General features: G+C 43.4%; 1 protein-coding gene across 1 annotated transcript in view; it reads right to left on the reverse strand.

The window, feature by feature from the left end:
* The window catches only part of LOC105670765 (leucine-rich repeats and immunoglobulin-like domains protein 1), a 193,235-nt gene that overhangs the window by 92,401 nt on the left and 85,063 nt on the right, over positions 1–15,771 (reverse strand). Inside the window, exon 3 of the mRNA XM_012364469.2 lies at positions 7,906–7,959. Coding sequence (XP_012219892.1) covers positions 7,906–7,959 — 54 coding nt within the window. The remainder of the gene's footprint in view (positions 1–7,905; positions 7,960–15,771) is intronic.

Here is a 15,771-nt window from a genome sequence, read left to right on the forward strand (position 1 = left end):
TGCGCGCCGTGCACGCCGGAGCTTTTATTGCCCCGTTATTTCGTTACGAATTCACCGTCGAGCGATCGCAAAGTCGAATACACAATTATCTAATTAGCGCGGCAATTACGTCATCGGAATTTCATTGGGCGCGTTAAGCGGCCAGGTAAGGCGAGGCCACATACACACCCACACAATCATCGACTTCGATCGGTCGCTGCGATGTAACTCGATTTTCCGAGATGGCCGAAGGCGAACGGGAGGGAGGGAGCGAGAGAAAACTATTTTGCCGGCAATTACAGAAAACCGACCTCGCGGCTCTTTCTCTGGCCGACGGTTCCCTTTCTTTCCTTTTTCTTCGTGGCAGAAAATGCGCGTCTTGGCGTGCGGCGCGATTAATTTGCTGACTCGCGATCGCGTGATGAACAACGACTTGCCAATCGACAGATGGAACCGCGGCTGTGGATCGCTATAAATTTAGTTCTACAGTAACCGATTTCAAGACGAACTGCTTCATGAAAGCTGCCCTTCATGAAGACCGATATGACTGCATTGCGATAATATCATTTTATCTTAATCAACGTACATCTCGTAGAACAATTTTGCAATTAGCATCTTTTGTATTCCGAAACAGTTCAGCGAAAGATGCAATGCATGCAATAGATAATTACACGCAATACAACAAGAGAACTCGGGAAAACGAAGGAAACTATTAAGAAACAGAAAGAGAAAAAAGTGTAGGAAAGAGTCTTACGTGAAATATCGCGTCGCGTGTTGTGCGGAATTTTTTACTTATTCCGAGGTTAATTTAGCATCCGCGCGACGTTATTCAGGAATAAGGAAGTCGTTTGTACCGCGAGAAGGCCGGAGAGAATGCGCGGGTATGCGAGACTATTAGCAGATACTTATATTGCCCCGTCTCCCTCCCTTCCTCGCCGTCAAATGGACGATAATTCAAAACTTAAATAGAATAAATGGCACTTCTGAGAGGAATTCAATTCGAAAAACAGCATCCCACAGCTCGATAACGGCGGACCTCTCAGGTCAACATTATTACTCACGATCAAATCGAGTATAATCAAAACCCCGTATATTTTGATAAAAAGATACGTGCTCGTGATCGCAGATAATGTTACATTTTTAGATGGCTATCGTATTGTACCTTAAACATCGTGCGATTTAAAGCCGTTAAAAGGTATTTTAGTTAACAATATGTCAATTTAATCCAAGGGCTTTTTCCGCCTCGTGATACTGCACGTGCCTGGATACGGTGTTGTTTGGGTCGAATGAATATATGAAGCTGCACATTTCATTCTTCAAAACACGTATCTCCATTATCCATTTATTCGGCATTAAACGTATCCATCCGATACGGCTTCTGAATTTTATTTGTGTAACATGAAGAACGCTCGATATTCTCCAGCGTTAAGCGCGCGATAGAAAATATATCTGTCGTCACTTCCATTTAAAGACATACATAAATTTAGTTAAATATGAAATAATATATAAATATCGACGTTGATATGCATGTTAATAATCAGAAAATCACATTTAGCACCCGGGCTGAGAAAGAAAGACAGTTGAAGTTAATATTTATAACTCACGTTTAGCGCTAAATGCACCCGTCTGATTTCGAGCTTTATTCCTGCCATACGCGAAGATCGCGCACAATGTTATCTCAGACTGAGAATGGAACGGCCACATTTAACACAGAGGGTGACGGTTCGGGCCCGGAAACCTATCTGATCCAATTTTATCCCCTCCCAATCCTTCTCCCCGCCGAACGGAACGCCCCACCGCCCCATCGCGCGCGCGTTGCTTTCGCGGATTTGCATGAACGAGCGTAAACGATTGCCCTGCGCGCGCGCCCATTCGCGATACCCATAGATTCCCTCGGCTGGCGAACAGTATGTAGCGCGCATTCGACTCTGCTCGTGACGTGATATATCCGCATTTAATATGGGAACTCGTGCACTCTCTCGCGTGGGGAAGAGCGAGAGGGTGAGAGAGGGCAAGCGGCCCGTTTGTTCCGATTTCAACGATACCGAACGACACGGAGCGGATTTTGATTAATGGTTCTTCGTTTACACGCGCCCCTGCCGTTTTCAGAGAAGGACCTGCGTCTCCCTGCACCCTCCACGTGCCTTCCCGCATCCTCGCTTTACTTTTTCTCTTTTTTCCTGTATGCCAAAATTTTTTTTTTTACAATCCATCCATCTCGATCTCTCAGCTACTGCGTCTCTTTATCCCGCCATTTCTGGGCCTCCCCCACCCCTGTTCTCTCATCCTTTTCTCTATTTTCCGCAGATCTTGTCTCTCCCACGGAGAGCGAACCGGTAGATTACGTTACTGGCTGTAATGTCAAGTATGAAACATTACGCCCGACAGTGTCACTCGAGTCGAAGGAGTCCGTGAGAGATGTGGCTGCATGTTTCCGGACGCATATACCGCGAAACAGGAGAAATACGAGCGATTACGCGGAATGTCTTTACATGCAGATTTGTGATGACAATCTAGTGAATCGCGCACCCGCATGCATTATACTAACTTGCCGGCGCAAATGCAGGCAGCAATTTACAATTATGATACAACGGTGAAAATTAATTTGTCATACTCAATCTCGTTTTATCGAAGTTCGCATATAAATTAGACATTAAAATGAAGACTGCTCTATTTTTCACTTAATCGACGCAAGCCGCGATAAGACGAGACGCATCGCGATAACACGATAGATCCATCAGGTGCTCTACGTCATTCTTCTTAGAGCAGCGATAGAGGGAAAACCAATGAAACAACGAATCCAGAATCGTTTCCGATAAAACGCTCATCCATCATCTCGTCCGCCACTTAAACCGCCTGGCAAGCCGGTTACTCGCGTAACTCATTTATGCAGTTGCGCATATAAAAGCGCAATCAAGTGGATATTTCACGACACGGCACATAAAATACATGGGTTTGCACAGCTACATATCGCTAATGGAAAGTCGTAGACTATAAACTGAAATTGTTATTGCTACGGTTATTATTTGTATTTTGTTTTCATCATCACTATCAATATTAGTATTATTATTATTTTATATTATTTGTGTTCTGTTATTACTTGTATATTATTTTCCCTTGCTAATGCACTCGTAATTTATTTAAATTCTCGTAGAAAACCCTTTCTCTCTCTCTCTCTCTCAAACGTACGAGAATTTGAATAAATCTTCTATTTATCTATCTATGTATTGCGCGAAAGACGCAGCAATATTATACAACATTTCGTCGACGAGCAAAAAAACATCGCGCACATGACCCGATTCGCATGAGCACGAAATAATTTATACCGCTCTTCTAGAACCGATGCATCTTCGTTCTTGGAATGCGTTCAAATGCAGGAAGCGGCTTTACAGTACAAACGATCGTTTGATATCTATCGGTGGCGTATGAGGTAAACAGCATAGCGATGGATCCTTTATATGCCTTTGAAGAGCGAATTGATTTTTTAAAATATTAATATTTATCTCCTAGGATTTAAATCACTGCATGAGAAAAAAAGAGATAGAATGTTTTCCTTGATAGAGTAGAGCGAGCTGGAATACATTATTGTGTGAAAAAAAGTGATATTTATTGAGCCATAGCTCCTCGCATCTATTCTATGGTGAACTATGGTGATCTTAATATTCAACTCGTGTGTGTTGAAATATAATCATAAAGATTACAAAAGTCGTTTCATACTTTTTTCATAAAATAAGATTCCATAAATTTCCTCTCCTACAATATCTCTTTCTTTATCCGGGCCGGTATTACTGTTTATCCCATAAACGTGAGAGAAAATGACAATTCTATGTGATTCTCGTTCGCGGGCAGTGGAAAACACGATGGAAATAATGATTTATCTAAACGAGAAATAATTCATATCGTTTGTCGAGAAACAGTGACTCTTCGTTTCCTTGGAATGCGTTTTTTAATATACGAATGGTCGCTTGATTTCTATCGGGTGTCGGCGATAAAATTGCCGTATTTGTAGTGCTCATACACACACCCACATACATACATACATACACACACACACGCACACACACACACACACACACACACACACACACACCTGCGCAAGCGCGCAGAAATATTCGTACACCTACACGATCGTTAATGCAACAGCTCGTCGACATAGCGGCGCGAAAATACAATGCGAGCCCGATAAATTCCCGCTTTCGGTGCCGCGCATGGAAAATGTTCATTTAAGTTCCACCAGCTCTCCCTCGGGAAGTTCGCACTCTCAGGCCGGCCCGTCCGACAGCGTTATCGAGTATCGGACTAAGTCAACCTCGAAGCCGCGCCGCTAATGATGAACTTACTCCACTGCACGTTATATTGCCTAACTGTCTAGACTGGTCGAATTCTTGTCATTCGACTTTAGATTTGCTTCCGTTGTTGGTAATAATGGTTTCAGCGAAATATGCGCAGAAAATAGATATTTGAAAAAAAGAGCACAATCGTAAAATGTGAGAGAATAGTAATTTTAATCGAAATCTACTGTTGACTCATATAAATACAGTTGCTCACTGTTTGCTGCACATAATTGCTCGGATTTTTATCAAAATTGTGACGATATGCGAGAGAAATGATCGGATTTTAAATTTGCGTTACGAAATCTTTATGGAAGTTTATATGGAGGAGTTACTGAGTCTATTGCATTATTGTGATTTTAGATAAAGTAGCATTCCGTATACATTGCGTCATTACTTAGTATTTACGCGGAATCTTATCTTACGCACAGTGCGGCAGTTTGTCGGATGATATCACTTGTTTTGCAACGTTGCGCTTTTTCCGTAGATCACGCTCGCACATCTATATGTAATGAAAACAACGCAATGGAAATCGTCAATTTTTAATAAAACGCCGCGACACACATAGTGGAATGCCGTACGGATGGCGCGGACGTAGTCATTCGATCAATATCGAAAACGATATCAATATCGAGACGGGAATCGTCCCCGTTCGCGACGGCGTTTTCGACAGCATTGTCAATCGTTTTAACATTTAATCGGATTTCGCGCACAATGCGCGCCTGTGACGCGAAGGGAATGCTTTTAATGATGATCTTTTCCAGTCGCGCGCGCGTAGTGAAATAATTATAATGAGCGTTTGCGTATTACAAGGCTTGAGAGAACACGACGTGCAATTTGAAGACGCTGGCAGCGAAAAAATCAGGGCAGATTCGCGGGAGCAAGTTGCAAAATCACGGCCGGATTAAGGCCGGTGACGGAAATCCGACGCGTTTTCGGCGTCGCAGGCGTGATATATTTCCGGAAAATCGCAAAACCGTGCGTAAATTTTCCTGCGTGGAAGCGACCGACAAAGCGAGTGTTCTTTTTCCCATATTGGACCCGGTCGTCGACCCCTCTCGGCGCTGTCGCGCGCGAGGCGCGGCACCTTCGTGCGTCACGAATGCGCAGCTTTTAGTCATAAAGTAATTCGAGGGAGATTACACGGTGCTCTCGACAAACAGAAGTTAATTCAATTCTAGACACGTTTTTACGGACCCGGCGGGAACTTCACGCGTAATTAAATTGGACGTGGTCACGGAAGAAGAAGCAACCTACGCTGCAAAGTCTTGGATTCATTTTGCAAAATGTACTTGGATACGCACAGAAGTGCTACGGTAGCGCGCAATGATAGCGCGAATGAAAGCGTGTTTGGCCAAGCTGGAAAGCAATTTCGCAAGAGATAATCAGCTGCCGATTTTTGCATCCTATCTGTTTCGCAAAAAACAGTCAAATATATGCCGCGCCATAGTAATCGACTAATTGATAAAACAATTACACAAAAAAAAAAAACAATAGCCGAAAAATAACATTTTGTAATTGATCACCCCACGGCATAACAGTGTGCAGTCGTAATTATGTCGTTGCGATGCATCTCTCACGCGACGAGTACGCTGCATTACGCGCGCGTACGGCGTGAATTTATTTTCGATAGTAAACGAACGATAGGATCGTCCACCGTGTGGCATGCGGCAGGAGAGTTCATCGATTCCGATTAAAGTTCGAAAACGTATGTTTCGAATTCACCGACGCGACCGCGCAAATGTAATAGCCCGGTATTTTCCGCCGTTAATGTACCCTGCAAACTCGGGATATATTTCTCGGATGCTCTTTATCCGAGCACGCTACGCTTTAGAGCACAAAGCGTTTCGCGGTTGTTGCAATTCAGTATTAACGATTCGCTAATGGCGCGCAGGCCGCGCGTGATGCGACCGAAACAATTAGATATTTTACCGATGGTGCAATCAAAAGACAATGGAACTTCGCTCGTGGATAAACTCGATTAATAATATCATGCCGAAAGACCGCTGACAGCAGCGATTCTATTTCGCTATTCACGTCGATGATCGACGATTTAATTGCCGAAAATCGCGAGTGACGTTTATGCTCGATATCTTCGTGATATTGCTAAAATATAATTTTTGCCGTTACGTTGATTACGTTTGATTCCGATTTTTCTTTCATCCATCGCACATTCAAGAACCCCTGTCGAGCTGCCCCCCCCCCCCACCTTGCACAAATAAAAAAACCAATAGCGCAAAATTATAAGCTATTTATGAGCTTTCATATTCCGCAAATTAAAATTTTTGAGCTCGTCACGCTGAGCATGAATTTAATGTTTTTCGTGGGGGGAGTCGATATCGACTCACCCGCCGCTTAAAAATAAAAATATTGGATCAATCTTTGCAGTAGAATTAAGAGCTATTTATGAGCTTTTGAACCGATATAGTTTCGATTTTAAAGCTCACTCCCTTAGTCCTCAAACAACCCTTAATCAATATCGACTCAGCCCCTCCCCCCCCCCACGAAAAACATTAAATTCATGCTCAGCGTGACGAGCTCAAAAATTTTAATTTGCGGAATATGAAAGCTCATAAATGCGCTATTGATTTTTTTATTCGTGCAAGATGGGGGGGGGGCACGACAGGGGTCATTCAAGAGACAATTATTTATCAATAGAAGTCGATTCAAATATCTTTCAATTCTCTCCAACTATTTATATTTATCTTTCTGATGTGTATTTATTTTTGTTATTATTTCCTGTAACTATTCTTATCATAGTATAATAATATCCTAATGAGTAGCGTTTAACGACCAAACAATGTCTCAGAATATTGAAATTTTTTAGTAGCGAGATCTTTCAAAAGATGCAGTATCACGACTTTCTTCATCAAAATGGCAAACGCAAGTTTTGAATCAAAACGTCGTCGTGAAACCAGTAGGTAAGAAACTAAGTCAACAGTCTGACACGCCAAACAATACCCGTCGTCATAAGCTGTCGTGCCGTAGCCGCGTATTTACGGCGACAAGTATGTCTTTACAGCGTCGTTGCGCGCCGCCGTTACACCGCTCGACAATGTACTCCGCAAACTATACCATACGGACGCTGCAAGGACTCCCCCCCCCCCCCCCCCCCACCCGCTCGAGGCAAAGTGCAAAACCTTTTCCGTGCGAGCCGTTTGTCGCGACTCGGATATCGAAGCAACAAGTTTCGCGGCAGAGTTCAACGTGAGTTCTTCGCGGGTAATCGATAAATATATATTACATCTTACATAATCAAAGGCCGACTCCTTCAAGACTCTGACAGTTATTCCTGCATCAAAGTAGATGTGTTTAAACACCAATTTTATTTTAATGATAAAAAATTGTAGCCACTTAATGCCTTGGATGTGCAAGAATAGCCTGTGCCTCTTTGAAGAAGCACTCGTTTGAGCCATAAGGCGTATAGGCGCGCTACCCCTAAAAAATACTCATTGCGGCGGGGCCGCATATGGATGCCATTCTAATCTTGCATGTATATTTTTTCAGCTGCAAGAGATGCAACAAGATACGCGTGGCGTAGCACTAGCAACTATTTCGCGCTTTTATATGAATTGTAATATTGAAATTTACTCACCGATTGATGTCCCGTTGTTGCAGTCCGTTGGCTCTGCCGTTGCTTCAAATATACCTGTAAATAATACATATACCATAATTAATATGATTTACGTACTGGTCAATTAATGTAGTAATTAAGTAATATATTCAAAACATTGCCACTCGGCGAGAAATTAACATAGCGACATGCGGCAAAAACAAATCATCTATCTTATTTTCTAAAAAAGTAAAATAAAACAAGGACAGATTGTGTAAAGAGGAAAGTAAAAATTCACCAAAGTTGTCATCGCTGAAATTGCGCGATTAAGAAAATTACACGCGACACACGAGATCATTCCGAGTCCTATAAAGTGCATCGAAGGAGAGCGTTACCGGAGAGCGAGCTTAATGTCGTTGGCCCACAAACGAACGAACTTCGGCGTATTCGACGATGTTCGCGACTCCTGCGCGAGCTCAGCGATAATCCATGGCTCGAACGCTAACTCAGACATTCGCTCGCTCTCTCCCTCTCTCTCGTTCGCTCTATTCGTCGCAAAACCATACTGCACACGACGCGTGTGCGCCGTCGCGGGATAACCAGCATTAATTTGCGTCCCCTCGGAGCCAAAACTTTCGGGCCAACCGGTCTCAAAGTCAACAAAACGATTCGCGCATTAGTAACGTTAATGTTCCAGCCGCTAAGCTCGTAACGCGGCCCGACAAGAACAGCCGGTGAGACTCCTATCGCGTATGATTATTGTTACATTCGCGTGTATTAATGCGCCCGTTATTATGAATAGACGAGCGAACGAACGGTCCATCTGTCGTGCCCATTATTTCTAATCTTGTGATTATTGCACTCTAGTGCCTTATGGCTCTCATACAAAATCGGCAAGAGTTTCTTCGTCAAAAAAGTCTAACGTTGACACTTTTAATACGATATATTTGAAAATATTGGAGCAAGTATTACATATAAAATTTATTCACATCTTATATTGGAAAAATTCTGATATAAAAATGATTTACTTCATCTTTTCCGATTGCTGTAAACGCAATTGCAATATACAGGCGTCACGATTGTTTAACGACAATGAAAATGTTTATAGACGACGATATCACGCGGCGCCGTTATCGTCAACTCCCAACGATCACTTACCGAGAGTGCCCTACATTTGTCATTATTACCGTTATCACATGTTGCTGTATCTGTTGACATAATTAATTTGGTCTGGATGTAATTGGCACAGTAATAAATACGCCCAGTAATTTAATAATAACAAGATTCGCAACAGCATAAAAAATGTCATTCGTGATTCATGAAATAGATCTCTATATGTATATCTATCTATATATCTGTTGCAAATCTAATCAATGCTGCTAAAAAAATAAAAACCACTTCGAAAAATCTATATAACAGTTAATATTGTCCATGAAATGTCAACACGATATTTCCAATATACACTTGCAAAATACTTTTTTTTTTTTTTATTGCTCTCTCTCTCTCTCTCTATTTTTTATTCGTTTAACTTTAAAGTAAAGAAGTTCGATATAAACTCTGAAAATAATGGCATGTTATATCTTTCATAAAAATTCCCTCTTCTTTCTTTTTCAATTTTGCGCGATATCGCGCAAGACCGAGGATCGAAACGTGGCACGATAAGGCAAGGGAAATATTCGTGCGCGCAAGAAAAGTATCAAGATTCGAGACGTAATCGCGCGGCATTCGGCACTCGAAAGCCCAGCCGAGTTTCATTTCCTACGCGCGAAGAATCATCACAAGAGAGCAACGGGGATACAAATTCCCTCCATTTAAGTTTCAAATTAGATTTTTCCTCGGCAATCTCGGCCGCGCGCGCACTCGGATTACATTCAGAACCCCCACGGCTTTGATCGGGCCGGCTGATCGATTTGGCATGGAATGCTCCACTTACTTTCTGTCGTACGCTCGTAAGAATCCTTCCCTGCCCCCTCCCACTCACCCGGGCGAATCTCAACGGCGTTGCTCAATTTACGTCATGATGAAAGTATGGCAAATCTACGCGAAAGACGGCGAGCGGAAGGAGGAAAGGGATGTAACGGAACAGAGCCGAAATGGTAGGATGGGAAAATGCTTTATTATAGAGCCCGGTTGTAATGAAACTTCCGGGAACGGTCGCGTCCGAGCATGCTATAAAGAACAAATTATATCTCCCTCGCTTTCCGTGGGCTACCTTGTCAATATCCTCAGATAAAATCGCAATAAAGCGCGCGCGCGCGCGCGTATGCGCGAGAGCGCAAGTCCGTCGCTCGATTTACTGCCGCTCCTTCGCTTAGTAAATAACCGTGAGCGAGCGCGGGTCGAGAGCAACCGTGGAACTCCCGGAGTGGAGAAATGTTTGATCTGCTGGCGGACGCGCTAGATAAGAAATGATTTCCTTACGTATTTACGTGTTTGTACGCAGCGGGATGCAGCTTCTTTCGCGCTGAGCGCCGCGCATGAGAGTCGGTTCAAAAACACGGGGGATCCGCGATGCATATCCTTTCCGTGCAGCTGACATTGCAACTCGGTTCCAGTCACTTATCTCCTTCCTTTCGAAAACGTTTCTACATGTTAACAGATATTTGACTATCATTTTACTCGACACATTTAACGTTCGATTTTTGAAAGCAGAAATATCCAGCAGATATTCCTGAATATTCATATTTCTAAAAATCCTTATTTATTACTGCATTGGAAATTATATTTTATAAAAAAATTATTATAAAATTATTACGAAATCCTATAATATGCAAACAAATGACATTATTGTTCAGCAAAAATAATTCAGACAAAAAATAAATGTAATACAGATATAACTGTATTTGCATATTAAATGTGCCATACGGTATTTTCTATTTTCTGCGAATTCTCTCCTGTAGAGACACGGAATAATATTCTTTAAATATTACATTATTTATTCATAATAATTTGTCACCGCTCAAAACGTGTCTTCGTTTCGGTTAAATTACATAAAAAATTCCTTTTCATATTATACGTAAGTGCAATTAAAGATACTCATTTCCCATTCGACTTTTGTAGTAGCCGAAGAAAGACGGCGCGGCGGAATCGCGATTAATTATCGCACCGGTTTCGCGAACAAAGCTCTCTCTGAAATTTCACCGCGGTTTATCTCGCGAGAGAACGAGCTCGATCTCTCTCCCGGGGGCCGAGGAGAAGCTCACGCATGAAATATGCTTATTGCGCACTTTCTTCCGCCGACATTTAAAAGACTCCCGCGTCGCATCGCGTTGCTCAGTCGTGTCGTCTTTATGCTGCGGAAGTTTCCGGGCGAGATAAAAACTTCCCGCCTCAGGGCGACACGCTGGACGATAGCGGCGGCTGCGGTGGCGGCAGCGTGTAATTATTTGTTGATGACACATAAGCCCGCGATATTTTCCCGACAGCAGGCAGCTCGGCATGCTGAAAACAGCGGCCGGGGGGGAGGAGAGACGAAACTTTCCGCGCCGCCGCTTCGCGTCGCGTCGCAGATCGGTAAGAAACCGCCGTAGCGTATGGCGCCAAGTTCGCCGTGACAGATGGCGGGCCAAAGTCTGGGATTTACAGCGAGCGCGTCAGCTGATGTCGCAATTATTTCTGCCGTCCAGTTTTGCCCCCGCTATCTGACCCGATTGCCGAGAGAGTCGCGCCACGCGCGATTGATAATCCCAATTATATATCGCTCGACGGCAGTGGCGGTGGCGGCGGCGGCGGCGGCGGTGGCGGCGGCGGCGCTCACCTCATCCAAAGAACAACGGGAATAAATTGTGAAGTTTCCGGCGGCGGAATGAGGCGGCTCGTTATAAAAAGAGACGATTATTAATGGGCCCCCCTTCCCCCCCTCGGAAAATGGGACTATGCGGGCCCAGTTGCTCTAATAGCGCTAGTTGCCCTAATAGCGAATCGCATCTACGGAAGAAACAATAAAATAGCCATCTGTGAGGAATATATTGTTTGAGTTATTTGAAGTTAAATATTAAAAGCCCACAACTAATGAAATATTAAGCGCGCCCCTAGAAAAGACGAATATCTTATTGTTCACTAAATTTTTAATAAACTTGGCGATGAGAGCATTTTAATTTGACATACAATTAAAATATTAAATATTAAAAATTTACAAGTTGCGCGTAAAGTTCATGTTTAATTAATTTTTAAATAAAATTATTACTTATTAATTTTATTCTATTTGGATGAAATATCCTCTGTAGCTCGTATTAACAGCGTTTTATGAATTACAAATCCTCGTAAAGCGTGAGCTTCCCCATCATTGTTTAATCGCATACGTAGTGCTATAATACGTGGTAAATACAGATCATCGGTTTTAAGTGTGCGTGGCGCGCTGTAAAGTTCGATATTTAACTAATCGTGTCATAAACTCGTGTTAAACAGTCGCTGTAACACCCGCATAGCAAACTCGTAACTCGAAATGGCCTCGAGTCATCGAGATCGCAGTGCATTGAACGGACGCCTCGTTAAATTCGCCGTAAATCACGTAAATATTTACGACGCTAAAAATACGTACAATCGAGAGGGCGAATTCAATAGGCGCGCATGCGGGCGCCTTGAAAGTGCGTAAAATGTCCGATAATTGAGTGTGCTCGTCTACAACGGACAAATATTTTCCCTTTTACCGACGAAGACGCTTCAAACGTGTGATAGCCCCGAAAGCGATAATCACCATAATCTCATTCGTCATTAGCATCGCCTGTAGTCTCTGGATGAAAGCTGAAAATATTAACTGATCACCCCTTGTCTTTGTGCCAGTGCCACGGGTCGCAGTTGGGGTCGCCTATATGGGTTAGGGTTAAGCGAAAGCCATAAAGTCCAGCGGGAATATTTCAGCGAGGGTATCACCAGTTACGTTACCGGTTACGAGACTACTCCCCCTTTCTCTTTCTCTCTCTCTCTCTCTCTCTTTCTCGATGGGGCGCGAATATTTAGGGTGACAACGCGTGCGGTCCGTTCTCTATTCATTGAAATTTCCGCGCGCGTACGAACATGGGAATTCGACTGCCGCGCGCAAATACTCAGGCTGCAGCACGGTTGCAATTGCACGTCCGGTAAATACGGCGTGTCCCAGCCCGCCCCTTCCCTCCCGGGAGGGTCACGAGATTTCGCCCGGCGCTAATTAATTCCGTGCGAAAAAATCGCTGGTCGGCCGCACCGAAACGGGACGTCGCTCGCACATGAAACGCTAAAAAACGCTAATAAAATCCTTTTACTCGCCAATCGCACGATGATCCCGTCGCCTACGCTTAAACGCTCAGATCAGATCACTCGCACGATTTACAGGATGTAACTAAACTGGATTTTCCTTCAACAGTTTTCGACGATGTGTTTTATTGGTTTTTCTTTCTATTTATTCATTAACCTTCTCATCGCGCACGTCACTCGTAATACAACATATAACGTTTGTTATTTTTTTAGAGTACTGTGTTTTTTTTTAAATTTCACTGGACGATTTGATCATCGATGGAAAGAGTAATTGCGTAACATCAATATAACAACAACAAAAATAGACAAAATAAAAAGAGTAAAAATAATATTTAAAGAAAAAACATTTCTTCGATATTTGATTACTCTGAATAGCTAATTATAAATAGCTGATCACTGAACTATTATTGTAAAAACTTTTTTATCGTTCTCTTGATTACTACGATTACGGGAACTATGATGTACCTATCTATTTCATCTGGCGAAACTTTTCGATGTAACGGCTGTTTGCGAACGCAATCGGTTGAGCTGATTAAAGCATCTTTCTCGGGTAAAACGGCGTTCGAAAATAGCACACGTCTGTGTATTTGATCCCAAGCGAGCATCCTCGGTCACCGGTGCGCGCGTGCATGCGCGCGCGAGTCAAGTTAACAAATTGAATTAGGTTAACAAATATTCGGATGCATTCGCCGTGTTAACGTGCGCCGTGCGGTTACTATCGACGTGATACCGCGTGCTGTTGCCTTAGTCGACGTGCTCCGAGCGAAATTAAATCGACCCTCCGCTTGCCGAAAGGCCGGCGTATTTCATTTTCCCTCTTGCTCAGTCGCGCTCCTCGAAGCATTTAATATACTATTCCGAAACCGACTAAGAGCGCGCCCCAGGATGAAAATCTCCGCTCGGTTAGCCGTCGGCATCGATAATCGAAGAAAGGTATCGCGTTTCCTTCCTTTCGAAGATGCTTCAAACGAATCAACGACGACGACAACAGAAAGGGAGAAAAAGGAAAGGGAGGGGAGAAAGAGAAAGAGAATCGGTTTCTCCGCGCGCTTACGCGTTATTGCAGACGAATAACTTTCGCGAACGGTTCCGCACTTCCGACGATTGCAGTCTTAATTGACTGCCTGTATACTGCCGGATGCGTTGTTTACACAGCGTCTATCAGTCACGTATTAACGGCGTGATCGTTTTACCTGTACAACGCGGTGTTTGCTAGCGAACGGTCGACCGGCACGTGTTCGCCGCTCTGCGGAAACAGCTCGATATGACTGTGGGTAGTTCGAAACTAATCGCGATTAACTCGCTCGATCAACGTCGCGCCGGAGGAAAAGAGATTATCGCGTGTGTTTCTCTTACGTGATTGTCGATCTCGGAGAGAATATAGGACGCTGCCTTCCACGATGTTAAATGGATCAGTCTTCCAAGGATTATATGTATATGCCGTTTGATATATGAAGGATGTAAATATCAAAGAATTTAATTTTAATACGAGCTTTTCGACAAATATAGAGTTCTCTCTCCACTCTCTCTCTCTGCAACATCGATAGAATAATAGTTTTCGATGTATACGCAGTTAGAAGCAGAGAGAAAAATTCATATCGAATTAGTCAAAATATCTGTCATTAAGATTAATATGTTTAATATAACTTTCGGAAGCAGTATATTACATTGTATCTGAATCTGCGTTACGTGCGCGCGCGTGTGTGTGTGTGTGTTACATATACAAACATTATGAACAGTCCACTTGTATCTGTGAGAAATTTTAACAGCGCGTTGCTTCCTATTGAATAAAACGTATTTAAAACGAAATAACGCTGGTGGAAATTTTTAATCTCCATTCGTTCCTGTCCTGTCGCATCCCGTGTGACAACAATTCGCCGAGTATTTGAAGGGTTAACTCGCGGGAATTTGCCGCGGCTAAAACCACCGATTTCGCTTCGAATCCGCCCGCGGAAAATCGTTCCGGGTCGCGGGACATCGATTTTCCGCGCGCGGAGGCGGGGAGGGCATATAAGGCACGGGCCAACCGCGTCCGTTTGACGAGAAAATCCCTCTCGGCCCCCTGCACCGCCACTTGTCTCTCCCCGTTCCTCCGTCGACTTCGTGCGGCAAAATAATTTAAACTTTCGATAAACCGCCTATGTAACCGAGTGCGTTGAGAGACATCCCGTTCGAGCGCGGAAGCCAATAAGAGAGTCGCGGTCGTGCGCTACGTTGCCGCGAGAGCGAGAGAGGCAGCCTGGAAATGAATTTCCGCCCGGTGCAGTCCCATCGTCGCGTGTTTAAGCGAAATACAAAATTAATAGCCCGCCTAGGACAACGACGCGCGCGTTTCCTTCCCGCCGTCGCTCGTCTGACTGTTCTCGTCCGTCTCTAGATCGGTAGATTTAAACTACTTCGCGCCCGACGTCGCACAGGACATCCTAAACCTATCACCCGCTTCTTCGTCGAATTCGAAATTAACTTCTTTTCCCAACGATCAATAACTTTTCAAGGCATTTAAGACCCGAAAGTAGTTTGAAATTGGTTTAGAAATAGAGTGAATAAATATCCGCAGTTATTTATATTCTCAATAAATATATATATTCCTAATTATATTAATCATTTGTTCCAAATAAATATTCACAGTATTTTATTTAATCTGCGAAAAAGCTACGTCGAAGATTATAAAAGAAA

The sequence above is a fragment of the Linepithema humile genome, chromosome 2 (genome assembly GCF_040581485.1).
Source record: "Linepithema humile isolate Giens D197 chromosome 2, Lhum_UNIL_v1.0, whole genome shotgun sequence".
Lineage (NCBI taxonomy): Eukaryota > Metazoa > Arthropoda > Insecta > Hymenoptera > Formicidae > Linepithema > Linepithema humile.